Source organism: Aulonocara sp. 'chitande type north' Nkhata Bay, linkage group LG18, assembly GCF_057382095.1.
Source record: "Aulonocara sp. 'chitande type north' Nkhata Bay isolate Kocher_YH1m ecotype deep benthic linkage group LG18, A_spYH_male_GT1.1, whole genome shotgun sequence".
NCBI classification, from domain to species: Eukaryota; Metazoa; Chordata; class Actinopteri; order Cichliformes; family Cichlidae; genus Aulonocara; species Aulonocara sp. 'chitande type north' Nkhata Bay.
In genome coordinates, this window is record NC_141361.1 from 11348488 (window position 1) to 11376411 (window position 27924).

General features: G+C 39.7%; 1 protein-coding gene across 1 annotated transcript; it reads left to right on the top strand.

Annotated features, from left to right (window-relative positions):
• The first annotated feature begins 4293 nt into the window (after window positions 1-4293).
• On the top strand, window positions 4294-27370 carry gipc2 (GIPC PDZ domain containing family, member 2). Its single transcript, XM_086271307.1, has 6 exons — window positions 4294-4906; window positions 20339-20524; window positions 24220-24400; window positions 24763-24875; window positions 25038-25119; window positions 26268-27370. Exons 1-6 carry the CDS (start codon window positions 4631-4633, stop codon window positions 26417-26419), a joined length of 990 nt encoding a protein of 329 aa, XP_086127433.1. The 5' UTR covers window positions 4294-4630; the 3' UTR covers window positions 26420-27370.
• The last annotated feature ends 554 nt before the right edge of the window (window positions 27371-27924 follow it).

Sequence of the window (27924 nt, forward strand, 5' to 3'; positions counted from 1 at the left end):
CCGAGGAGCAGTTTAAACAGATGCGTGCTTCACGCTCAGCCTTCAAGTAACATGTTATTGATGACTTATAAGCAACACGCTGATGGCCGTGTCACACTTGCTGCAGTTTTTCTCAGCTTCTTTGGCTCAGTCCTTGGATGACAGTTGAAATTGTCAAAACAATATGTGAAATTCTTAAAATGTTTTGTTATTTGCGCACAACAAAAAGAGTATTTGTCTTTTCTTGTTGTTTGCACTTGCAAATGTATCAGGTTTAGGCAAGTGGCTAAGTGCAAATGTCCACATGAACAATTATCAGTGCTATTTGGTGTGTCTGGTCAAAATAGATGCTATGAATAACTTAAATCCCGAAACTATGTGAAGATTATTTAATTGTGTAAGTCACCAAATGCAGGATTGTTCCTCAAATAGTTAAAATGTGGACAGGCCTCTGCATGGTTCAGTCATAAATGTGCGTATTGTAACATAAATATTCACAATTTTCTCAGTTTTTTTTTGCTCAGTTTACGTTTTCAAAATAATTTATGAAATCCTTTGAAGATTTCGGGTTTTTATGGACAATAGAAAGAGCACGTCTCCATCTTTGTTATCACTTGGACATATTTTAGGAAACATAGGTACAGTTTTTACAACTTGAACAGTTATTGGCTGTATAAGTCTGTACACCTAAAACATATTTTAGAGCTTCAGTGCAACAGAGTTACACCCTGAAGGAGCTGCTCAGACAAACATTTATAGGGGCAACAGGCTGCCAGTGGAAGAGGAAAAGGAAATGTGGTGCTGCAGCAAAGGAAGGAAAACACAATACAGTGGTGTGAAAAAGTGATTTCTTTTTTCTTTTCTTTTCTTTTTTTTTTGCATATTTTTCACACTTACAAATGTTAATATTATACAAAGATAACCAGACCAAATGAAACATATTTAATTGATGATTTCATTTTTCAAGATTAAACAAAGTTATCCTAACCCACGTGGCCCTGTGTGAAGAAGTAGTCCCCCCCCTACACCTGATAACCGGTTGTGCCACCCTTGGCAACAAGAACTGCAGTCTTGTGTTTGTAGTAACTGGCAAAACCTTCACGTCACTCTGGAGAAATTTCTTCTTTGCAGAATTTGTTGTAATTCAGCCACGCTGGGGGGGTTTTCAAGCATGAACAGCCTTCGAGTTTCAGATCATTGTCCTAGTGCAAGTCTGCTTGAGCTTTAGGGCACAAACTGATGGTTGGACATTCTCTTTGAGGATTTTCCAGTAGAGGGCAGCATTTGTGGTTCCATCATTTACAAGAAGTCATTCAGGTCCTGAGGCAGCAGAGCAGCCCCCGACCATCACGCTACCACCACCATGTCTGACTGTTGGTGCGATGTTCTTTGTATGAAACACTGCATTAGCATTATACCAGATGTAATGAGACCCAACGCTTCTAAAAAGTTCAGCTTTTGTCTTGTCAGTCCACAGAGTGTTTTCCCAAAAGTCTTAAGGATCATCAAGATTTTTTTTTTTTTGGTAAATATTAGAGATGGCACGATACCGCTTTTTTATGTCCGATACCGATACCGATATCATAAATTTGGATATCTGCCGATACCGATATGAATCCGATATAGTGTTTTTTAATCAATAAAACTGTTTTTTTAATATCTTGCTGCATTTTGTATAAGTTCATACTCAAGTTTAAATAAACAACACTAACAGTAATGGACTTCTATACATTTTACATCAGATTAAAACTTTGGGTGTAAGAGTCAGATAATTATTTATTAAAAGCTTGACATTTTAAATGAGAATAAGAAAGAAAAGTATGTCTTTGTGCCCCCTTTTCCCTGTTAATGCCCTATCGGCCCCCCTGGCTAAACTTTGTTAGATCCGCCCCTGCACAGTTACCAGCTGTCAGCTACGTAGAAAAAGATCCTCGAGTAGAAAGTAATATTAAATACATTCTAACAACAGATTATCAAGCTTAAACGTGCTGCTGTTGTTCAGCCGCTGGTTTCCTCTTTCTAGTGCAAAGTGGGCGATAAACAAACAAGACTCGCCACAGAAAAGCCGATCAGCTGATCATTAAGCAGTTTCATGATTGAAGTAGCAGCAGGAGAGGGAGGGGGGAGAGGCACTCGCTCAATATATCTGTTGTTAAGCTTAACGCTGGAATGCTTTACAAACATTCAGAGATGAACTTACACACTTGCTTTACTTCTCTCTGGTATCACTTCCTCGGAGATGAAATGCCGGTTTGGTAGCGAGGCTACAAATACACACAGCCGCTCTATCACGTGAGCACACTGCTCCGACGTGCTACGGTTATGAGCCGAGTTACGCCATGTCGCAAGTTTTGTGAGGTGCTTTTTTGATATTTAATGGATCGATTACATTTTTTATTTCTCTCCGATATCCGATCCAGTAATTTACGTCAGTATCGGACCGATACGTAATATCGGATTGGTCCATCTCTAGTAAATATGAGACGAGCCTTTTGTGTTATCTTTGGTCAGCAGTGATTTCTGCTTTGAAACTCTTCCATGGATGCCATTTTTGCCCAGTCTCATTCTTATTGTTGTATCATGAACTCTGACCTGTAGGCAAGTGAGGCCTTCAGGTCTTCAGATGTTGTTCTGGGTTCTTTTGTGACCTCCTTGGTTTGGTGACCTTTTCCAAAATGATAGATGTCAGCATCCGTTTGTGCCCTGAAGCCAAAATGTAGGCCTTGATCAGGCTTGAAAACGCTATAATGGGGCTGAATTAAAACAATTCTGCAAAGGAGAGTTGGCCAAAATTCCTCCAGAGATGTGAAAGACTCATTATCAGTTATTGCAAACTCTTGTTTCCAGTTCTAGGTTCAGGGACAATTGCTTTTTCACACAGGGTCAGGTAGATTTGGATATCTTTTTTTCCTTTAATAAATGAAACCGTCAGTTAAAACTGTATATTCTATTGTAATATAAAAGTAAGTGCTCAGAAATTAAATAAAAAAAGAAAAATACAAGTAATTAATAATAAATACTCACATAAGATAAAGAAGCAACAAATACTTATCACAGAAACAATATGCAAGAAACATAAACCTGGATTTCTCTGTAAAACGTTGTGTAGAGTTTTAGTTTCTTCTCTTTAGTGTATTGTCCTGTGTTGTGTGACCACTGAAGGACATTTTTCTCCACATTACATGCAAATGTAAACACACTGTTTTGCTTCACAAAGCAGAATGTAAAACCTTCAGCTCTTAGTGTAACCACCATCTGGAGAGCATTGACCTTGGTAGCAGTGAGCTTTCCACAGAAAATAATAGTGTGGTACAGTCCGTGTCACTTTGAAACTCTAGAAGTGGATGTTCAGTGTCAGGGGCTTAAAAAAAGTCCAAAGAAACAAAGCAAAACTGAAAACGCTGCTAATACTCCAACTCGTTGCAGATGATTACATTCAGAGAAATACTTAAAATGAGCAAACATTACCTTTTTCGCTATTTAGAGAGCAAATAAAAACAAGCAGACACTTTTTAAGTCACAACAGTGTCCCTGCATCATCAGGTTAACAGTTTGAACTTTTGCTGTATTTCAGTTAGTGTCTTTTAAATCTGCATCACTGATTTGTGTCATGAAATTACCTCTGCATCTTCAACGAAAGTCTTATTAGGCTTTTACTGACAGAACAGCCTTTATGTGAGTGCACTGTAATATCATGACATCAACAACACTGGACATAAAGCCTGTTTTTATTCTATCCTGTACTGTCGTCAGTAGAAAAGTTAGGAAAATACAACATTTGAAGACAATGTCAGAAAATAATACTAAAACACGCTATTTTTCATTTCGAATTCATCCAACATAAAGACACTGGATAAACCTCCAGGAGACCTCCACTAGAGGTCAGCTTCATTGTGCCGTCAGGTAGGAGCTGTAATAATAACATGATTACTTGCTAAATTTGGCACGTTGCTTGTTTTTTGTGTATAAATATTGGCATTTTCTAAACAAGAAAAATCACGTGATTGCCCTCATGATTAAAGTAATGGTTCCCTCCTTTTTTACAGTTCCTCTGTGACAAAGTAATGCTACCTTTAAACATATTTCTCTGAGAAAATGTGACAAAAACGCACATTTAGAGCGGGGTTTCAGTCATATTTGGGCACGTTTGGAAAGTTTTAGTATTAGACTTACTGTTTTGGTTTGAGTAAAGTCTTGGTAAAGGCTGAATAATTGAAAAAAGTGACGCTCCTCCCTGTGCTGCCGTACAGGTGCACCAGGGATCCTTCCCTCCCTCTTGAGCCCTGGTTCGTCCCACTGCGCCTGCGTCCCAGGGCATGCTGATAGGCATACAGAGCAGCTATTGTTAGCCGAGGACCGAGCAGCGGCGGCAGGTTGTATCAGGGCTTATCCAACTCACCCCCCTACCTGTTGAATATTTACACGGTTTATTTGCAAGCGAGGGCCGAGTCGCTATCGAAGAACAAAGTTAAAGAAGTGGCCAGCTGAGGAGAGGAAGAGTGGTGGAAGGAATGAAGAAAGGCTTTTAGGGAAGGAGGAAGCAAATAAAGGAGAACACGAACTCAACAGGTTAGCTACTTCAATGTTATAGCAGAGGCTCGGATTTTTTCATCCCACATCGAAAAAGATAACCCGAAATAAGAAAAAAAAAATGCCGTTGGGACCATGGAAGAAGAAAAACAAGTCAACAAAGGAGCATTTGGTGGAAAACGAAGTTGTCAGCGGCGGGCACACAGGTGCGGGGAGCTTGAGTAAATCCGCGGTGAATGGAGCGGGGCTCCCGGCGCCACCTGCCAACCTGCGGCCCAAACTGGTCTTCCACACGCAGCTGGCGCACGGAAGTCCCACCGGCAGGATCGAGGGATTTGGCAATGTCAAGGAGTTGTACGCGAAGATAGCAGAGGTGTTTAATATAACTCCACCTGAGGTAAGATCTCACCTGTTGTCACAGGAAGGGTGGGGGGTGTCAGTGATTTAGCGCTGCGTTTAGGTGTTGAAGCTGGATTTTACAGGGAGTACGTGAAGTATGCTAGCACACTTGGTAGATGTTTAGGAAAACACGAATGTTTTGCCCTTTAAACCTGACAGGTAATTTAACTTAAATACTTGGGAAGGTTCAAAGGAAATCACTGATCCAATATTTCAGAAAGTTAAGAAATTAGGGGAAAAAGTACTTTTCAAATTTTTTAAAAAGTGTAGCTGAACTTTTTCAAGGTTTATGCTATGAGCCCCTGAAAATGGTTTACATATACACAACAGTAGTGTAAATGCAGGACTTTGTTGGCAGGAAGTATTTAGGAATAAATAGTACTTTGAGTTACGGAAATGATCTTTCTTCCAGCTCACGATGTCGTAAATGTGTGACAAACAAAACACACTTGACATGATTATCAGAACATATAACATTTAAAAAACAAAGAAGAAAACCAAAATAGATGGACACAAATACAGTCCCAGACATGTCAACAAGACATATAAAATCAAAATAAACCATATGAGGAATGACACAATATCAAAACCATAGAAACTTATTTCCAAACTCCTATTTCTATGTCAAGACTGACTTATTTTCTCAACTATTCACATCACCAGTGTATATAATCCAGTAGATTACTAGTTTTTTGTTGTTTTACAATTACAGTGACTTCCTCTTCAGAATAAGGACTTTCCCCTTCCACTCTTAAAGATCTCACTGCTTCTTTCAGGTTGGGCTAAACACTTTTTATAAGTGGCTTTTCTGAGAGTGTAATTGCGTTGTGGCCATTAAAAGTCTATGATTGCCTCATGTTTGTAAAGACACACCCTGCTCACTCTAGTGTACTACTCTGTACACCTTAAACCCTGTAAAACCATGGGTGCTACATGCAGTCACTGGATGCCTTACAAATGAACATGCATCTATTTTTAGATGCTGTTTTATTGCGGTAAAACACGAAAGCTCTCAAGACAAAAGTGTGTTCTACGTCCTCCTCTGAAGTTGTACAGTTTAAGCTCTGGTTTTAAAAGGAAAGCGTTAGTGGCATTTGTGTCTTTTGTTTACCTGACGGGTAAAGTGCATAACATCCATCATGTCGTTAAACCGAAATCACCTGCCAGGACGTCTTGGGTTCTGGCTTTCAGCCTGATGCTATTTGAATATGTTAACACCCAACTCGATGGGTGTAGCGTCTGAGTCTGAAAAGGGAATCCTGTGTGGAAGTGCATTAGTACCCAGCAGGGTGCGACTCAAAGACTCACGGTTCTACAGAAGTCTATGGAGAACCGTTCTTGGCTCCTTTTCCCATTGTTCTTATTAAAAAGAATTTCCCAGTGATTTTTTTTTTTCAATCACTAGTTTTTGATATTAGGCCTTCTGGCATTGGAAATACACAGATATTTACTCCTAAAAGCCTGCAGGGCAAGGGGGAATACATCCAGAAGCTGGAATAAAAATTTCAGGAACATATTTTCAGAGCGGACCCTGAAGTCCTACGATTTTGCTCATTTTCTTCCTCTCCTGCCTCTATATAAAGGAAGTTGAAACACAGCTTCCTACAAATGGAGTAGTGACCGTTTTGATAGTGTAGGTGTCAGGTGATGGGTTTTATTACGCAGCGTGAAGCTTTTTTATATGAGGTGAAATATTGAAATACTGAAAACCTTCAGCTCAAGCTTCACAAGCCAGTCGGTGACGTAACAGTGGCTACATACATCTCTTGCAGCATCAGTGTGGCAGACCTTAAACCAGATCTGACCCACAGATCATCTCAAGCTGGGCGTCCACGTCTTAGAAGGAAAAAAAAAAAAAATCCTGTTCATTATTTTTGGTTCCAGTGTAATGAAAGGCTAATTTAAATATTCACTTAGCATTTGGGTGGTTTTTAGAGGTACGACTATACGATATTATCACAACACTTAACTCACGATAAGCTATTATTGCGATTTATCACCTTTTTTTGCCTGCAGATTCTGCCCATAAAGGTAAACTTTATCAGTATTCATTTTATCTAATAACAAAGTCCTCAGTCTTTCTCTCACTTCAGTCAGTTTTATTGCTGACAAACTGAACTGTTTGTATTACAGTCTAGTCCAGCTTAACTGAATACAACCATCTGGGGACAACAGTACAGTTCTAGCTATTCTGAACCATGCAATTTGTAAAAACTATGCAGCTCCTTCAGGAACTGAAGAATTTGAAACTAAACTAACTAAAAAAAAAAGTTTTACGTTAAATTAAAAAGTGTTAAATTGAAATAAGATAAAACACATTGTCTTAAATTAAAATAAGTCAAATATCCTGTTGTTTGCTGCCCTAAAAAGTTTTCTTCCAGCATGAGGAGAAAGTGTGAAGCCTATATGAGCTTTGTTCAAATGTAACAATTATTGGATAAGCAATAAAGTGCTGATCAAGAAAGAACAAGTATGAGACCATAAGTCTGTTGTTTGCCTTTCCATTAAAAAAAACAAACTTTTCTTCAGGGTTGTATTTTAATAACTGGTACCTTTAAAATGGCTTCAAAATTGGCATGCAACAAGGAGTGCAAAGTAGACTGAAATTGCATTTCTTCTAGCTCAGCACAGACATAACAAACACTGCATGTCAACATTGTAGGCGGAACTTATGATATGGGAGTATATGCACATCTTTGTACTGAAGAATAGGAATTAAAGTCAAACATGGTGGAAAAAAGTTTAAAAGTGATAAACTAGTGAGTGCAAACCAACTCATTTTAAGCTCCAGTTTAAAATTCACGCTGACAGAAACGCGCTCCTTCCTCCTTCAGAGGATGATGCATGGCGACATGAAGCTGTATCGAGACAGATTACGTTACACAACAATTACAACCACCTCATTCAACAGGCGCGCAGTAACTGGAAAGGAATTTGTTTCAGTAGCATTGGTATACAGTGAATCACGTCATGTGTAGATATACTCCTGATAATGGCGTGCCGCTCCTCTGAAACTCTGACTTGATGGAATAAAACTATCTTTAATTAATCTTAATCCCTCAGTTTTTGTGTCTAAATGGCATTTGTCCCGTCACGTTCATGAATGACCCTCGGTGAGGAATCTCCTGCCTCTGTTTGAACTTGTCTCATTACAACAACTGCCTCACAGCACGTTCAGAGACTGAACTCTCACTGCGCTTAAGTACCAGCCTCAAACCTGCTCCTCTGTGACTTGTTTTATGACCACGTAAAGGGTGACGAGAGAAAACCTGCACTACAGGGATCACCGGAGATTCACATTGACGCTAGTTTATTTAGATTGCTGTCACACTGAGAGATAAAGAGTTATTTCCTGCTAATGCCTCAATGCTTGCCTAGCAGGTAGCACAGGAAAAAAAATTACTCAATGTCAACATACTAAGTTATGCCGTTAAGCAGTTATCTCACATTGATAGCAGCCATGAGTGTTTTTAGGTACTCATTAACCATTTCTCTTTTACTGTAAAAGAATATAAAGAAAGCCAGTACATTTCTTTTCTGGCTTTTTATTTACAAAATGTCTTATCAATCAGACCTGTGACATTTAAATGGAGACAGAGCGAGGGAGTTAGATGTGATAATGTTTCATGGACTCCACGGCTTTTACCACAGGAAGTCCCTCGTGTCCGGCTCAGTGGGCACAGCCTCAAATCTAAGCAGATAAATTGTCCCAGAGGACCCAGGGAAGCAGCTCTGCCCATGGCCTCCTCCTTCCGTAAACACCACCAAACCTTGTTGCACTGCAGTCTGAACGTGGCTGGTAACAGGATCAGCAAAAGACAGCAGTAATGCTAATTTAAAGCCAAAAAAGTTTTGCTTTACAGGAGCAAAGTAAGAATGTCAGACAATATTATTCAGTATGGTTGATGTATAATATCTTATTTTGTTGCATTTGCCCGAATTATCCATCCATTCGTCCTCTTCCGCTTATCCTTATCAGTGTTGCGGGGGGCTGGAGCCTATCCCAGCTACCATAGGGTGATAGGCGCGGTACACGCTGGCTAACACAGAGTGAAGGACAACCATCCATACTCACATTCACATCTATGGGGAATTTAGAAAAGCCCTGATTCAACTAATTTGCCCAAATTATCATTAATGTTTTTCCTTGTGACATCAAAGTGTTTTGTCTGTAAATTACCCACAAATCTCCCCCTCAACAAACAAAGATTTTAAAAAAAGGCCATTACTGCTAAAGTCTAACTGATTTTTTTTTCTCCAACGTTTCCAAGATTTAACAAAAAAAAAATCATGTATTATTTCACCTTTGTTTAGCTCTCTATTAAATTAACAGTGACATCTTTTATCTGGGAGTGTACACTCTGAATACGGCGTAATCGTAACCTTAATACATTTTATTTATATACCATGTTTAGTATTTTATTTTATGCATTTCTAAAGCACACAGCAGACAGGACATTTTACTGTTCAATATCAGCTAGTCAGTGTTCTCTGATGGAGATCTACAAAAGGGGATGACACTTAGAGAAGTCTAAGACCGGTTTATGTAATTGTTTTCTGAAATGTAACGGAGCTTGTTGTCACCCCACCCAAATGGATGATATAACCAACAGGTTTTATGTTTTAGTCTTCAGCTTTAATTAACGTTGACCTATTGTGTTAGCTTGATATTTTATTTTCTGGACGGTGCTAGAGTAGCTTTGCATGAGTTACAGTTTACAATAAGCCCCACAGGTCCTTTAGCCATTAAAATGACAGATTTTTCAGTTTTGACAATGATCTGTATGCAATGCTTGGCTGGTTTTCTCCACTAAAATAAAGCTCTCTCAAACCTATACCTGTGACTTTTGACCAGAGAATCCAAAATATTGTAATAGAGCCGTTTTTCACTGGGACTGATGATTTAACCGGGAGAGTTTTGTGCTTGAGCTTTGAGTGAATGAACATTTTCTGTGAGGGAAAAATAAAATGATTTTGCAGTTTTCAGTCCAGTTTTATCTGGAAGTACTTGAAGGTAGTGGCAGCGAGGTGTATTTCTCTGCCAGAAAGAGCTGTTTCATGCCGCTTTAAGAGATGTGAGCATTTCCTGAAGAGTACATCAAGAGGCTGTGAGATTTTAGGTATTGCTAAACTGTCAAATGCAGTTGGCACTCAAAACCGACTATCAGCCGTTATTGGATGTGCCATCTGGTTTAGCTGTCATAAAGACCTTTGGATCTTTGGATTTCATATCAACATAACATTTTTTGCTTTTTTGAAAGGCGTAGTCTTATGTTTTTATAAGCCACTAAATAGTTACATGTTTGTTTTTTAAAGGTTAAAATATGAGCGAGTCAAGTCGTGTTTTCAGGTAATTTTTAGGGTAATTGTGTTGCTTAAAGTTTTGGACATCAGAATGTTTTTTGAGTTGTCACAGCTGTGCAGCTAGTTCGATTCATTTTATACTCTTTCTTTTATGTTTATTCAGTTACGTTTTGGCTAAACTGTTAAATCGAATCTATATTTTTATACTTTAAAGTCAACCATCCTTGTAAATGAAGTTATGGAGGACTAAATAATGTAAGCTGATTTATTTGGAGCTGCACAGACTGTGGTTGTTTGTAAACCAGTCGCTCTGTGAGGTTACATGAGATCTTGGCTCAACCAGATACAAATTATGTCATGAACAGTATGAACAGTGGTGTTGTCTTCCTTGTTGTGCCTATAATAGGTTACACATTTCTTTCCAAGAAACGGTTGCATTAAGGCATGTCTCAGTTCACTCTGAGCCTCTGTTGTTGTGCTTTTAATTGGAAGCTGGGTCATTTTATGGAAAATCATTCAGCGTTTCCCACCTGACCCACTCAAAATCAGCTGATTCCTCCCCCCTCTTGTACAATAACTTGACTATATGTTACAAAGCCATGCAAAATTTTGCCATCACACTTTGAATATTTGCAGTCATTTTTTTAGCCCACATGAATCGTTACATACAGGAGATGGCTATGTGAAATTTTCAGGATTGTAAAACGGATTTAAACTCTGTTAAAAACCTGCAACAAAATCAGTTTTATATCCTGTTTTCATGACATTGTGATCAAAAGCAAAAAAAAAAATCAGTTTTTGCTTTTGTAAAACTGCTTGAAACTAAACTAAACCACAACTTTGTACAACTTGAGTAAACAGAATCTCAAATTTTTCTTCAAGAGTCTTTTTTTATTATATTTTTTACCACAGTACAGACTATAAACCAAGATAAGAAAACAGTTTAAACACACATCTCAAACCTGCCCCACCCTACTCTTAAGCCGTTTTCACACCTATGTTTACTCTGGTCCAAAATTGTTTTGATGAGTTTGTAAACTTGTGCATTTTTCTCCTGGTTTGGTTTGTTTTCACGCAGAGAAAAATCTAAGTTGACTATGAGCAAACCAAAATGCATCACTACAAACCACGTGAGGATGTTCAGGCCGCTCATTGGCCAGATGATTCTGGGACGGGAGCAACAAAAGTAAATTCAGGGAGAAGGTGACGTGTTCTGGACTATTAGACAACGCTGAGAATTTACGTTCCTTTCACGGCTTGTGCAGACTTTTTAATATCTTTAGCATCTTCCTGCATTCAGAGTACAAACAATACAGGACATTTTTAGCCCAAACTTGTACCGTAAACCTGGTATTTTAGTTCGAATCGGATCACGTTCACACCAAACATGAACCACTCTGAAGTTCGTTTGGAACCACACCGAGACCACTCACTCCAAAGGGTCTCGTGTGGTTGTTTTGGTCCAAACCTGAGTGCGTTAACTGTGTTTACACCTACACGAACAAACCGCACCAAGAGGGAAAATTGATTAGTTCGATTTAATTGGAACTAGAGTACCAGATCAAAGATCTAAACGTAATGATCTATATGTTCTCTCAGTGGTAAATAAAAATAAGTGGCAATTTCGGCAATTTCGTCAATTTTCGTGGCAATTTCGTCACATACCTCTAGTACCCTAATTGGTGTTTTCTCTGGTAAATTATCAGAAACAGGATGACACATTAAGGGTACCACTGCTTGTTTCTGTTCCTCTGCATCGCAGACATGAAACTTGTGCAGTTTGGTCGTTGTACAGCTGATTCTGAGTGGGTCAGGTGACAGGCATTCACTGAACTTTCATCTATGGCTTTTGCTGAACGAAGTCATATTGTCCAAGTCACATTCACATTCATGTCTGAGGAATAACTTTGTTACTTTTTTATCTCACACTAAAGCCGAGAATCAGTAACTTGATCTAGAAAGCAAAGAGCAGAGGAAGATTAAAAACAAACAAACTGGAATCGAAATAAAAAAATGGCTAAACGCATACTAAAGCAAACGCTTTATGATGACTAAGATAAGTGTGCATGCGTGTTATGAGCCACAAATGATACACCAATATGATATTACAATCTTGACGTGCTCGTTCAGCTCAGGTCAAAGTCTGTTTATTGGACTTACACCCGCAGTGAGTTACAGCCTCAGGTGTGGCCCTGTGACGTTGCTTCTTGTCCACCTGATGAGCAGAAAGCACTCAGCCATTTGCCTGTAGTTTGAATATCTGGGCTACGGTCGTGCGAAATGGACGTATGCCTTGTTGTTTTTGTTTTCCTCCAGGTAGTTCACAGCCAGACGTTTCTTAATCTGGTGCTGCTGGTGGAGGGTAGTGGTGGTGTAGTAGGGGAATTAGGTGAAACAATCTTATTTGATTGGGCTTGAGTCTGTTGTTTGTGTTACTAGGCTCCAGCACTCACTTCCTGGAGGTCGTAAAAAACAAGCCAAGTCAGGATAAACAGCAGTTCAGGTTGCCCAGTTGTAGACTGTTTGTCCCATATTAAAATGACATGGATTAGAATGCTTAGTAGGTCTTTTATTCATGCATAAAAGTCCTCCTTCTTCTTTGTTTTTTTTTTTAATCGAATTGTGAGAAATAATGCAGACCTGTTACCTCAACAGTATGCAAACCAACCAAACCTGCATACAGGAAATGAGGAATGAGTGCTTTTTGAAGTGAACATGTTTCCCTATCAGTGCTTTTTTTTTTTAACTCTTATCTAAAATCTTTAACTTATTTCTGCCACTCAATGTTATAAATAGGGTGATCGCAGGCCCTTTACTATGAAGCAAGCTCAACATAGCCAGGTTATCTTTTCTTTATCTGTGTTCATTTACCCTGGCATTATCAGTCAGGCTGAGTACTCACACGAATGTGGTTATCAGTTCAATAAGTCAGTGATTTTTTTTTTTCTTTTTTTTTTTCCCAGCTGAATGACAGATTATTCTGAGATGATCAAACTGTAAATCATGTGAGGAGAATAAACAAAAATATGGGCTGAAAAACAACAGAGCTCGCATAAGATGAGATAAGATGAGCTTTACTGACAAACTACTACTTGAATGAAAGGGTGAGTAAAACATCAACAAAGCAGAATCAAAAAGTGACGTGTGCTTAAAGTGTTTATGTCACTAAAGACTGGATAGAGCTGCTGTACTAATAAAGTCTAACCCCAGAAAGGAAAGTCCACAAATACAATTTACCAGTATCGGAGCTCTGTCACTAAGACACAGGAGGATCGGATTAATTACAGTAAATTTGTGTTTATGTGAGTGCCAGACAGTTTGGGGCTTATTTTTAAAGGTCTGTGGGTAAAGAATCCAAATGTGGGCTTAGTTACAAGTTTATTATAAGGTCAGCTTGTTCAAATAGTTAATATTGAGGCTTATAGAATAATAACATTTAAACTTGTTGCAGAAGACAGGAAAAGTGCACAAAATATGTTGTTTTTGTTGTTGTTGTTTTTTTAAGAATCTCTATTACTTATCGATTCAGACCTTTTTACTGTCCGGAGGTCTGAGGCATTTCTCAGGAATGCTCGCGCTGTTTTCCAAAGAACTGTCTGGTAAGCAAGCAGCAGTTTTGCATGTGTTGCCCTCTTATCTCTGCACCAAGTTACTATGAAGATGTATGCTGATAAAGCAAGAGAGCGCACAGAAAGCGAATGAGATTCAACGACTTTGAGCTGCCAATGAGGACGCAGTATGCTGTTGATTGACTTATAGTAAATGCACTAGTGGGTTACCTAGGCAACCAGAGGTTTTTAACGTCAGAAAGTGGCCAGCGGTCGTCCGACTGCAATAGTAATAATCATTTATATTGTTTGATTAGCTTTAGTTTATAGAAATCAAAACAGGTGAGTTGCACAAGAAGAAATGTGCCAACACAGTGCAGTTTATGAGCAATGCCAAGATTTAGGTTGGATTTATTGGGACCAATCTTGGCATTAGACGCCACACAAATACACTCTTCGCCTCACATCTGATCCTTGTAAGTACATTGTGAAAGTACAATATTTATACAGTAGTTGGCCACTTGGATCCTGGCCATCAGATCTGCCACTTGTTTTTATGAAGCTTATAATGATCATTATTTAGCTAAGTCTTTTCAGCAGGGATTAATTTAAGGCTTTGTTTTTTTTTTTATTTGGGTAACTTATTCACAGCTGGTGGGTTATTTCCCCAAAGTTTATTTTTTAACCTTCATAACGATCAATCCTCTTGAGCTGAAACTGTTATCGGGACGTCCCAGTGGGATCAGTATTATAAGAGCGACCTGGCCAAGTTAAACACCCCCAGCTTTGCTTTCTAATAACATGCATTTAAATGATCCTGCAACACGATTCCAGGGAACATGAGCTTACTGGTAATAGTGGTTCATTACACATGTGATAAGCAAATTAGCAGGAACTCTTGTCTGTGTGCTCATCGCATGCCCGCAAGAAACGAGCTAACGAGGAGTGCGACGCTGCAGAAACAGACCCCAGGTGTGTGCTCACTCTTCACTGGACCACAGCTTGTTTTTAAGCGACTTAAGTGGTTGTTTACCAGCTGTGGTGGAGTTGTTGTCACGGCAACTTCATTTTTCCATCGGCATCTCTGGAGGAACCGCGTGGAGACAAAAACAGCCACGGGTGAAAAGAAAACTAGTTTTCGTTATCATCTATGATGGGTGTGGTGGTGCACCAGAGGAGAGTTTAACCTCAGGTTGTTTAACAGCCTTTCACAGTAGGCCGTGAGCTCTCTGAAGCAGTGGATTAAAAAAAACAAAAAAAAAAACACATCCAGGTATCTGTGGACTGTTTCTCATCAATTATTCTTCACCAATAAACCAGCTAAACTTGGCTTAATTTCAACTAATACAGCTTATTCTCAGGAAATTAGAGACACTTAAATGGAAACTTACTGTCCAGGTTTCACATCAAGCTAAGAATGTGTTTCAACATCAATGAACCGTCTTCCTCAAAGTTAATCTTTAACCTGGGAGGTAAACATGATTTATTTTCAGTGCACTTTCACACTGTATAAAAATCGAATCTGTTTTCCGTCCAGAGCAGGGCTGTCAGACGTGTTGACTGAAAGCTGGACGCTCCAAAGTGGCACACTAAGATGGTTTTATAAATGTGGAAGCTGCAGTTGGGTCACAGTAACCTGACGGTTTTCAGTAGAATGTACTAATACTCCCAGTCAGGTGATGTTAGCATTGCTACACAGATGTGAATATGAATGGAAGAATTTCTTTAAAAGCCATTTCAAGCTAGGCACCAGCTGAGTTTGAGTCCAAACCCTTTGCTGCACGTCTTCCTCCCCCACTTTCCTGTCCTTCTCTATCAAATAAAGGCAGTGTTTAAGATAGCCAAGGCTGCTCATCTGTTTTGTAAATGAAATGTTCCTTAAAAGAACATTTACATCTATTTGTTTACATTAAAATAAACCTACGTTACCCGTCCATCCCCATGAACTAATGCCAGTTTAAGTATTCTAGTCAGCACATGCTTTTAAAGAGGGACCTATCCTGCTTTTCTTTATTTTCTGTCATGTGTGTGGTGTCAAAGTGGCGGATGGTTATATTTAAATTATGAGGCCAGTGTATTTAAAGTAATATCTGTGAGGCAAAACATCAGGGATCAGATTACTGTAAAAAGCAGGTCTAATATTGTGAGGTTGGCCCGACTGTTGGGACGTGGACAGCAAGGGTGAAAATAAGTTCAATTAATGTGACATATGCAGGTAAAATAAACAACTGATGTTGTGAATTGGGACAACAGAAAAAAGAGAAGTGATGATACCAAATGTTAGCTTTCCATAATTATTAGTTTGCTAATAATAATAATAATAATAATTCTCTGGAGACTTTGGTGGTTTTTCCAGCCTTTTCTCAGAAGTTATTTATTTTATTTTATTTTTTCAAATCACTTTATCTATAAAACTACTTAAGGTATGTCATCCAAAACTTAAATGGACTTCAGCAATCTGAAAAGAAAGAGTAGCTGAAGTTCAACATCGAATCCTGAGAACTTGAATTTACTTGGAAATTGAAGACCTGTAGAAAGAACTAGTTTAAAGATGGTAGAAGTAGTCGAAGTATTTTCATTCAAGTTCATTGTGGTATTTAAAAAAAACATCTTCAATTTGACTTTTCTGGAAAGATTTGGTGTTTGCTTGTAAGATATCCAAAATGTGTGATGGTGTCCAGCCTAAAGTATCCCCCAGTAGAGTGTTGTGATGGGGGATCCAAAGACCATTAATCCAAATATATGTTGAAAACAATTGAATATATGAAGCTAAGATTTCCCACACTCAATAGATATGTTCAGACTTTGTAGCATAATATTTTTATGCTAATCTGAGGCAGTTGAGCAAAAATCTGGTGCTGATTTGACTCAGAATGACCCATCTGCCCTCTCCACTCTGGACCACACGATCAGGGCTGTATTGTTTGTCAGCCGGGATCAGAAAGATCATGTTTCAGTTAATTAAAAACAGGCTTTTCATAATAAACTATGCTTTTTCTGCACCACCTTTCCAAAATCACCCCTCCCTCAGCCTTCATCCTGAAGAGTCTCACATCCGCAGTTAGGTAAATGATTACACAGGCCTAAATGCTGATGGATGTGGTTTCCTGCTGGAAAACAGCCACACCACAATACACAGAGCTTAGCTCAGCATTCCCAGTTAAGCCCTAAAAATGCAAAAAAGTAACAGCAGAAGATGGAAAGTGTAAAAAAAAAAACACAGCAGCTTATGAAGGCGTTACGTATGAGTGAGATCCCACTTTGAGCTTGATGCTTCCTCTGTAATCTTTCTGACCCTCGGCTCTGCCGTTAAAAGACTAGAGGCTAGCTGAAGAGGCTGTAAATTGGCAGCGGTTCAGTTGCCAAAGAAACAGGTTTCCTAAGCTTTGAGTCAATACTGCTTCAATGCCGGGGTATACTTCAGAGGCAGGTGCAATTAGGGGCTCTATTTTTCTAGACTTACCTTCTATATATATATTTTTAAAAGCGAGGATAATAGATCTGATTCATACAGTCTAGATGTGGAGAACAAAAGGTGGAAATTGTTATTTTCTCATTTCAGCTGCTCTCTTTCTCTGTTAATAGCCGGTTAGTCACACGTCTATTTCCATCTATATTAAAGTGGTTTTATTATGCATATTTCCATGCTTTTATTCCTGGACTCTACAAGAGTAGCTTTTGTTTTGTTTTTTTTTAAACAAAAATTATAGCTTAATGATTGTTTTAAAAAAAAAAAAGAAAAAAGAAAAGATACAAACTAGATACAGATGTCAATGGTTCAGGGTTTTAAATATGTATGAGTAGTTTGACTTTTCAGCTTCTGTGTGATTTTATGCAGACGTTGGTTGAAAATGCCTGTGGTAGGTATATGTATATATTTGTTACTCTTTATCTTTATCGGAATGTCAACAATTTAGACTTTTGAGTGCAGATAATTTATTTAAAAGCAAAAGTCAGTAGAGAAAACGAGTATATCGTATGTTATCGTATATCAACTGAAATGTTGTCTTACACAAACTACCTGCATTATATTACCACAAAGAATTGATCCGCGACACAGTTTTGTCTCTAAATTGTAACTTAAATCTGATTCGGTGAGTTTTTAATCCTCTTGTTAAGGACACATGACTAGCTTTGTCTTGGATGATGCTGAGCAGATTGCAGCGCCTCTCTTTTGACTTGCCCTTTTTCCATGTGGTTATCGGGGCTTTGGTGAGCGTGGCAAAGGCCGTGGGAGGTGTAGTATCTGTTCTTGTGAGTCAGGGCGTCAGAGTAGAGGCTGTGCGAGAGCGCGTGATGCTGCTCATCGCAAAGTAGCGACACTCGCAGCGTCAGCAGGCGGCCCAGCAGGAGGAGTGGAGTGCTGAGAGCTGCCTGCCTCTAACAGAAGCAGCTTAATGCAGGCGGCAGCCTCGGTAATCGGGCGTAGGCGTTTGCTGCCAGTCCTCCCACCCATGCGGGGGTAACACCCTGGCCTGGGCTGGGTGGGGGGGTTTAAAAAAAAAAAAAAGCTGTCAATTACAGTTTTTCTCAAATGTTAAAACACAAAAGCCAATCCTGTAACCCAAATGACCAGTAGTCTAAACACATTTACTAAATGTAGCCACCATATTCCAGTACCATAAACACATGTCACATGAAGACACAAGTCACAAAACACAACCCTCTGTACTCATAAATCTAAACACATTTTTCCTTGCTAAAACACATGTTGCAAAACAACTCTGCTCATATTCTCAAATGAAAGCCCATGTGATGCAAAATGCTTGCCACAGTCACCAATCTTTGAACACAGGGAACACACCTGGCGTCATTCACTACACACAATGACTCAAAATTGAAGACACTTGTTGCTAATGCTGTACCCACATGTAAAAGCAAGTTCAGAGTGCACAGTATGCTGAAGATTCCAAACAAGCACAATGGATGAAGGCAGAGTCAGGGGAAGAGGAATTTGATGCAGAGGAGGGAGAAGAGCTGGCCCTGGAAGAAGAGGAGCAGGCCAATGAGGAAGAGGAGTTCAAATGAGAGGAGGAAGAGGAGAAGGCCAACATGGGAGAGGAGAAGGTCCAGGAGGGAGAGCAAGACAACCTCGCACCATCATTACGGACGAGATGCGAGCAACAGCTCAGCGACATGATGCCGCACAGTGATTGTGGTGTGTGTGTGGTGTGAATAACGTAAATAAAAAAACTTCACACCCTGTTCATGTTTTCAAGATTACTGTTGTGTGCAATAGATTCTGTTTTTGCATTGAGTTGTGTTACAGTAGTGTACGTACATGCAGGATTTTCTATAGATTTATACTACTCATATGAAACTCACAAATCTAAATGCCTAATCCTCTGCAGAGATTTACGACGATCCGTTACTGTATAGTTTCTAAAATATGCATTGGCAGTTATGAAACAAAGAACCTTCTCACAAATTGAGCATTGTGTTTTCAATTGTTTTGCTGTAGTGTGTAATGCTGTGTATAGTGTTTACAGTTTTGACAGCTTCGAGCTGCTCTCTTGGTGTGGGAGTTTGAGTTTTGCAGTGGGAAGGTGTGGTTGTGTTTATGTAGCTTTAGAGAAGGGTGTTGTGTTTGGACATTGGGGGACCTGGTGGTAACGTTTGTGACATGTGTTTTAGCATTTGAGAAAAACTGTAAGCTACAGTACACCCATCGCCTCCCCTTCTCCTGTACTTCTACTTTTTCTCTCTGCCTTCTCCTCCACTGGCCTCCCTCCATTATAATCAAATTCTTTTATAGTCTGGTAACCCAAGGCAACCAAAAGAGGCCGCGTCAGCCAATGCGTGTGTGAATAGCACTTGTCGGTACACAGGAGGACAAAGAGGCCCAAACAAGGTCAGCCTCACTGCCAGTGACTGATTGGTGCACAAAGGTTATCCTGCAGATAAATCTGTACGAAACATTCCCGATCTGCAAGTCAGCCTCTGAATCCTGGATCATTTTCTCTTGCAAAGCTGATCCCGCAGTCGAAGAATGATGCACCACTTTAATATGAGCGCTGGTAATAAATCTGGATAAAAGCAGAACTTAGCTCCAGCTTAAATGTCTGTGTAGGTGAGTCAGAGCAGGATAAATGATTCACAAGCACTGGACTCTTCCTCCTGGGTCTCACTGTCCAGCTTCTGTCTGAAGAGGAGTTAAATCAGGCTCCTTCTGGTCTATCATGTTTCTGGTGATCGTGTTGCCCTTCTTTCTGTCCTGGTGAGGTGTGAAGCTACACAGGAGTAAAGGTCATTTCCCCCATTTGCTTCAAACACGATTTAAAATGCAGCTCGGACTATCACCGATTTCACCGTGGGGTGGCAGAGGGCATAACCGCATAACTTAGCAGCTGCTATGAACACAGAGCTCCCTGATGACTTCTGCATTTAGCACAGTGACACAGCTCAGTCATCTACACTCCAGCAACTTTGATTTTGGAGTTCAGCTCAATTTTCATGCTGTGATTAAAAACAGAAATAATTTTTTCAAATAATTTTTAATTATACGAGATGCAGACTTGGATGGACCTCATCTCACATGTGACATATTAATGATGTTCCTGCTTCTTTTCTGTCTACAGATCCTCTTCTGCACTCTCAACACACACAAGATAGACATGGATAAGCTGTTGGGGGGGCAGATCGGCCTCGAGGATTTTATCTTCGCCCACGTTAGAGGGTTAAAAAAAGAGGTAGAAGTCTATAAATCGGAAGATGCTCTGGGCCTCACAATCACAGACAACGGAGCCGGCTACGCTTTCATTAAGGTAAGAAGAAGGAGCAGAGCTCCTCACAGTGAATGCATCACAATCTACCTTTAATTTGCATTGATGTGGAGTTATGTAATGTGATTAGTTAATACAAGGCTAGAAGAACGTCATCTGTTTCCCCTACATATACAGTGTGTTTGTGCAGCTCATTTCACACTGCACAAGCTTTCTCAGTAAAATATTAAGCAGTGAAAAATAATTAAGTTTATCCTCTGCAAATATTATGTTTGCCGGGTACTTTGTGACAATAATAAATGATTAATATATTGAGGTGCTTCTTCAGTGAGTCTCTCGTCCGGCTTCACCATTTCGGACTGCAGCTGTTTGCTCTGTGCACAAGAACCAGATCTCCACCTGCTGCAGGGTCCGGTTTGAGTGAGACTCCAGCTCACAGTCGACCTCCAAAGCAGGTGGAGGACTACTGTTCCCAGCAGCAGTCCAAGATGGTGGAGTTGGAGCAGCTAATTAAGCTCAAGGACCGCTACAAGAGTAGTCACAGGAGGGGAAGTGCCAGGGCTAGCTGGTTAGCAGCTACTGAATTTTCAAAATAAGAGAAAGGAGCCTGGCATGTATGATCTTTCTCTGATGGATTTATTTGGAAAATCCAAATTTGGAAGGAGCTTTTCTCTACTAATAAAACTAGTCGTACTAATGCATGTAGGGTCGCCAACTTGTGGGATTGGGTCACACCTGACTGATTATAGCGTCGTCCTGTGTCTCAAAACGCAAAAAGAAGTGACAATGCCTTTATCCAGCTAATCCCAAATGACCACTCTGTCAAACACACCCAACCTTGTAAAAAGGCACCACAGTTTGGTCAGCAGCCTGACTAGGATTCTCAAATATAAATTTCTTCCCAGTAGCATGCTTGGACCAGTGTTATTTGGAATAATAACGGCAGACTGACGACGACCTGGTTGACAACCAGAAACCAGGATAGACGTATCTGCTTCCTCAGAAACTGATTCCAACCTGCCAGCATTACAGCAGGGCAGACTACCTGCACACACGATAGACCAGTACACACTAACCACTGATTGTATGGATTTGTTCTTTTGTTTTGTTTTTGTAACCTTCACTGGTGTATTTTCACTGTGTGATACCACGTGTACCAATACGTTGGCGGCTCTATGAACATTTATCTTGCTCATTATACTGTGAGCAAGATAAATGTTCAAAGAACGTGTGCATAAACCCTTTAATAAACATGTTGATTATTTTTGTAATGAACCTGTAAATCATCTTGGAACAGTTGATTTCCACAAAAAGAAAAAAAAAAAAACAGCACACGAACATGTGCAACCCAAACAGCAAGTATTATACTGAACAGTGATGATGACATACACGCTCTCAGCTTTACCCACTTAAATAACACACGCTCATAATATATAAAGTAAACAGTAAAGTTAAATAACCTGAGAGCTGCGTGTTCATGTCACATGGATGTAAGTGCTGACTGGCGCAGGTTCCTGCTTTGAGTCTCACTGTCCACATGCATGCTTCGTATTGTCGTCTACTCTCTTCCCACTACATGTCATGTCTTTTTTCACTCTTTGATTCAAATACATGTGAAGAAATAATCTTAAAATATAAATTATTGCTCAAAAGTTCAGGATCACCCAGAAAATTTCATGTTGCTAATATTTAAAAAAACAAAACAAAACATACTTTCACTCATCAAATGAGTTTCAAATAAGACGAGGAATGTAGTCAAGACATTGACTTTTGTTTAATGGTGATTTAGCTCATATCATTCTAACAAGCTGTGAGCAGAGTTGAGAACCGGGATGGGAATCCAATTCATAGAAGTGGATCCAAGTTGTTTGAGCTCTTGGAAACATATGCCTCCGAGCTAGCAATCCCTTTCACCAGTGCTGGCATGTTTTACTGACAAATGATGTCAAACTCAAATCAGTGGAGGTTTTTCACATCGAGGTCGTCTGCAAACCATCGTTTTTTTTCTCTGCTTCTATCCTGTGTTCACTTTTCTTATTGATTCTGAAAACCTGTGCAGACTTGACTAAAATAATTTGGACACAATCACCTGGCCTCTGCATTAAAGCCATTGGAGCTCCATTGGAGCCAGTTTCCTCCTACAACAGGGCAATGACACAAAGAACAGCTCCAGTCGAGCGGCATCCACAGTTTATGGTTTGCAAAGTTCACAGTGATAACCTTCCTTGTTAAAAAAAAATTCCCTTTTAGTACTAACCCCTCCAAATTATCATATTTTTCAGACTGAACTGACAGACCATTTAAGCACTCCTCCATCATAGTCTTTATTTACTTGGTTTTCACCTTCCTGTGTCCTTTGCCCACATGAACCATTCCTTAAAAACCAGCCAGCATGCTGGAGGCATCTCTTCCACCACTGGCGGTGACACTGATGTTTTGCAGGTACCATTTAATGAAGCTGCCAGCTGATTTATTTCTCAACCTATAGACTTGTGGATGTGCATGTCGTCTTGGTCAGTTTGGCCTCCCACTCCTGCTTCTATTCTGGTCGGAGTCAGTCGGTGCTGTACTGTGAGACCAGGAGTACATACAGAATAACATCGGTTCATTAGAACAAGAATACTCTGGGATAGATTGGTTTTTATTTGGTTCTGGGTGTGCATCAGAAATGACATCTTTATTTATTTTTACTGAGGTGTCAAAATTCATCATTAAGGGCACTAGGGAAAAGATTTATTAGGCATGACACGTTTTAATAAAATGGAAAATAAGGCTTATTAACCCTCTGAGGTTTAAGTCTTCATTGATAATGAACACTAACTGTAATCCAGTATTTATATTTTTTCCCAAAAAGTTGTTTTTCTCAGTTTTTCTGCAAAAAAAAAAAAAAAAAATATACGCACACACACAAACAATTAACGAGATGAAGAAAACGTAACATAAATATGCTAAATATATAAAAGTTGACTAAATGTTCTGTTAATGTGAAGCTAAGCGCATAAATAGCAACACATACATTTGAATCAGAGAGATCATATTTCGGTCTCTTGTATAATAATATCATAAAGTCTCGGCCTGCTCACATGTGCCATCATGTGATGCTGCAACAGCATTGCATCCTGATGACCTGACTGTGTTTAACACTACAGCCTGTGGGCCAGTGAGGTGATGCCGTTGTAAGTTGAGTGATCTTTAATTAAGTCGGACTTAACTTGCTGGACTTTTTCATTATTAATCTGTATGGAAATTGAATGATTTAAGCTTCTCTCGGTTTCTTATTTCACATCCTTAACGAGTTGTGATCTCTTGTGAGGATCACTTGTCTACCCCTGATGCTTGTTTTATAGCTCTGTGTGAAACGTATGGAGGGAAGAGGCTCTAAGAGTAGTTTTATGATTCTGATTCACCACCACCTGAACCCACAGCATGACCTCCTCTAAAAAAAACCTCAGACCCTGGTTATACTGACATTCAAGGATTATTCTGGATCTTACTCTTTTAATTAAAAATGGAAGAAAGTGACCTTTGTTGCTCTTCGGATTTCCACAGAAGTATGTATAATTTAAACATCCACAGGCTCACAAACAGCGGATAATACCGGTCTGATCCACATGCACTAGTGTTGCTTTCAAACAAAAAACGAAACCCTCAAACATCAGCTTTCCGTGTAGCTTTTATGCCATCCTGTAATTACATCACTTTTGTTTCCTTTTTTCTGTGCTCTCTGTATGTGGCAGCGTATCAAAGACGGCAGCGTTGCGGACAATGTGAAGGTGATCTGTGCTGGCGACCATATAGAGTGCATTAATGGGCAAAATATCGTCGGGACGCGGCACTACGAGGTCGCACGCATGCTTAAAGACCTGCCCAAAGACAAGCCGTTCACCCTGAAACTGGTCGAGCCCATGAAGGCTTTCGGTAAGTAAGAAGCAGCATCGACTCAGAAGCTTCAGCACATTAAACAACTGATACACATGGTAAAGAGACTGCGGGCCAACTTTGAGGAGTATACAAGTACACTTTCTCTCTTGGACAAGTTGTCATATGTGTTTGAGTTTAGGTTGTTTCAGTGTCATGTCACAGTCACGTTTTGACACCAGGCTCATGTCGCTGATAACTTCACAATGCAGTCACGTTTAAACACTGCAGCGTGGGCTCTGCATTCCTTTCAGGGAAATCAACAGTTTACAAAATCAAACCTGTTTTACCAGGTTTACAAGTTCAGAACAACACACACGCACACCGTGTCTTTTACTTAATATTGTCTTCTCTATTCACAGATATGCTTGAACCCCGGTCAAAGGGCGCCAAACCTGCCGGTGAAAATAAGATCGGCACAGGGAGGGGGACTCTGAGACTCCGCTCCAAAGGTCCGGCTACCGTAGAGGATGAGGTGCGTTTCTCTCGAGGAAATAAGTGTTTATTTTGAATTAATGTCCAAATCTGCATGAAACAAAGGCACTGTTGTCAGGTGTCCTTGTACAAGGGCTGGGTAGAGTAGTGAACGTAATACGGAGCTCGGGGATTAACGCTTTGAGTCGTGTGTTTGTGCTAGCCGACAGAATTTGAGGAGAAGGCCGTGAAGAAAGTCGATGACCTTCTGGAGAGCTACATGGGCATCAGAGACACTGAACTTGGTAAGGATTGTCTAATTTAAAGTTTTATTTTTCCCCCTACTACTACTACTCTGCTGGCCTGTCAAGAATGAAGGGTCATAAAAAAATAAAGCCCCAAAATAAATGTTAAGCCGGGTATCATACTGCACCCACTGTTCGCCCTGGGTCTTTATCAGTTCATCAGTCTAAGGTCCTCATATTCTGCAAGATTATAGCAGGAAGCTGTGGAATTCCATCATACCTGTAGTTCCTTTGGGATTACAGGCCTCAATCTGATCATCTGATGAAGGTTTTGTATTTCCAAGAGTGTAGTGCAAAGGACAATTTAAAGAAGACATACCAAAAAAAACATCTATTTCACTTAAAAACATCAGCAAGAAAATTAGACTTGTTCTAAAGTATTAATATTTAAACAAACAAATAGTTAAAAGTTAATATCCAGCTGTGGCTGAAGTACTCAGGTTTCACTGTGTGTCCACTCTGACAGTTACTGCATGACACACAAACCCCAGAGACAAAAAACAAACAAACAACAAAACAAAGAAATTTATTGTGCTTGTTCGCCGGCTGAGGCTGAAGAAGCAGGAATGTGGGATTTAAACCGAGGCGACATTTTATTAGCAGATAGTAGAATGCATAGGGAATGCTGAGCCACCAAATCACACAGTAAGATGCTGTCCCAGATTCAGAACGTGCTGGAAAATCTTCTCACTCTCTTATTTATAAACTCCTGGACTCTTATTTACAACACTTCCCGGTACCAGATTTTTAAGAACATGCTAAGAAATATATTTCCCCTGAATGATGAGCTGGTGTTGATGTTTCTAAACAAGAAAATTCATAAATGGAGATTTGGGGTTCAACCAGTTCTCTGTTGCAGTTTTATAACTGCTGCTTTCATACAAATTTCAAGATGTCAGTCAGGCAGTTTGAACTCTTGATGGCAGAGTTGGGAACACATCTAGGGAAGCCGAATAATAATTACAGAGCATCAGCATAAATATTTGCACACGTTCGGTGTGTAAAGGCCTTAAATGCAATAGATGGATTTCATTTAAAAAAGGAAATAAAATATTTCCAGTTTGCGTAATGCCTGAATTCATCTTCTTAAGAGCTCTCGTAGAGGATTCTCAGTCTCGACGCTCATTTATCTCCTCCTCTCTCTCCAGCTGCTACGATGGTCGAGGTCGGACGCGACAAGAAAAACCCGGATGAATTCGCCATGGCGTTAGACGAGACCCTCGGAGACTTCGCCTTTCCCGACGAGTTCGTCTTTGATGTCTGGGGCGCCATAGGAGACGCCAGGGATGGAAGACTTTAAATTTGCAGCTGCCTCCTCCCTCGTCGCATATTCCACAAACACACACCCCAAAATCTTCATAATCTCCGAAGTCAACTGGACAAACTTTAAATAGCACCACCCAGGAGGGGGGGTGGATGCAGTGTCCCGCCCTCTCTTTGTTCTTAGGTGTAGCTTTGCTCTCTGCCAAGGCGTCTTTAAAAGTCAGGTTTAGCGCATCAGCACTTCTTTTGTGTAATTGTTACACAATTACACAAAAGAAGTGGACCCACCTCCGGCCTGCTGACATTCCAGATGTTGTGTAAACCTCAGCGATAGAACAGCTGCAGTTTGAAGCTCACGATGCATTTAAGTGTCGTCCTGCAGGGGTCTGTTAAATGGTACATGCACAACCTTAAATTTTAGAGTTTGATCATGTTTTATAGTAGCTGTGTGATTTTTGAATGTTCAGATGTATTGCACAGCTTTTTATAGGCTTATTTTTATATGTGGAGGTGCTGCTGATTTTTACAGCAGCAGCATTGTGTAATTATCAGTCATAGTGATTGTAGCAATACTCCTCTCTCTCCAGAAACCTGTTAAATCGTTTAAATGATAGAAGTTGCCCTTACGACACATCTCGAGCAATACAGAGAGGACTTTTTACTTGGAACGCCTTTTGATGACGACACACATTCCTCATATTTCTTTTTCTCGTCTTCTGTTAGGTCTGTTCAGCGTTTCTTTCCCCCTGTAATTTATTTTATAATAGAAAAATCAGATGCTGTAAGACTTTCAAAGATGTGGCTCGACATGAAGGCCACGTCCAGATCAACTTCAGTCTGCAGTCTTAAATAAATGCACTTGTATTAATGTAACTGCACCGGCTGTCAAAGTGAATTTAAATACAGACTGATTACCGTCATATTCTGATGTTAACTATAAGGGATCACTTTTGTTGCATAGACAATAAAATTTTTACTGTTAATGTGACTGCTGTGTCATGAATGCATCTGGCTCCAGACTTGGTTGTGCATCTTCCTCTGAATATTTGCAGTTCATTGTAGCTGGTAATGTTTGAAAAGGCTTATTTGTATTTTGTAGTTTTTTTTTAGTTTAGTTTCAGTTTTAGTCTTATTAGTTTAGATTTACAGGGTGTTTCTCAGGGGTAGGATTTGGGTAAAATCTGAATATTATGCTTCGTCACACAGGTAGTGTGGACAAATGTTATCAAGCTGAAAAAGGCTAAAACTTTAAGGACATTTCTCTTTTTTTTTATATTTTAGTTTTCCACATTCAAAAACTTGTGTGGGTTAGTTTTAAGATTATTTAGTCACACCTAGTTCAGTTTATCCTTTTTTTTTTTTTTTTTTTTTTTAAACCAGGAGGCCGAAGCCTATCAAAGAGGAGTACAGCCTACCAAGTCCCTAGGCTATTCCTGCTCCCATTCACCTACAACCAATTTATAATCAATTAATCTAACTTGCATGCATTTGGATTGTGGTAGGAAACCACAGGGAGAGCATGCAAACTCCACCCAAGGGTGC

Bases quoted from the DNA above. Each gene is read 5' to 3' on its own strand.
- gipc2 (XM_086271307.1), top strand. From the start codon at position 4,631: ATGCCGTTGGGACCATGGAAGAAGAAAAACAAGTCAACAAAGGAGCAT. The intron at 4,907-20,338 runs GTAAGATCTCAC...TTCTGTCTACAG, and splicing joins TTAATATAACTCCACCTGAG to ATCCTCTTCTGCACTCTCAA. The intron at 24,876-25,037 runs GTGCGTTTCTCT...TGTTTGTGCTAG, and splicing joins CGGCTACCGTAGAGGATGAG to CCGACAGAATTTGAGGAGAA.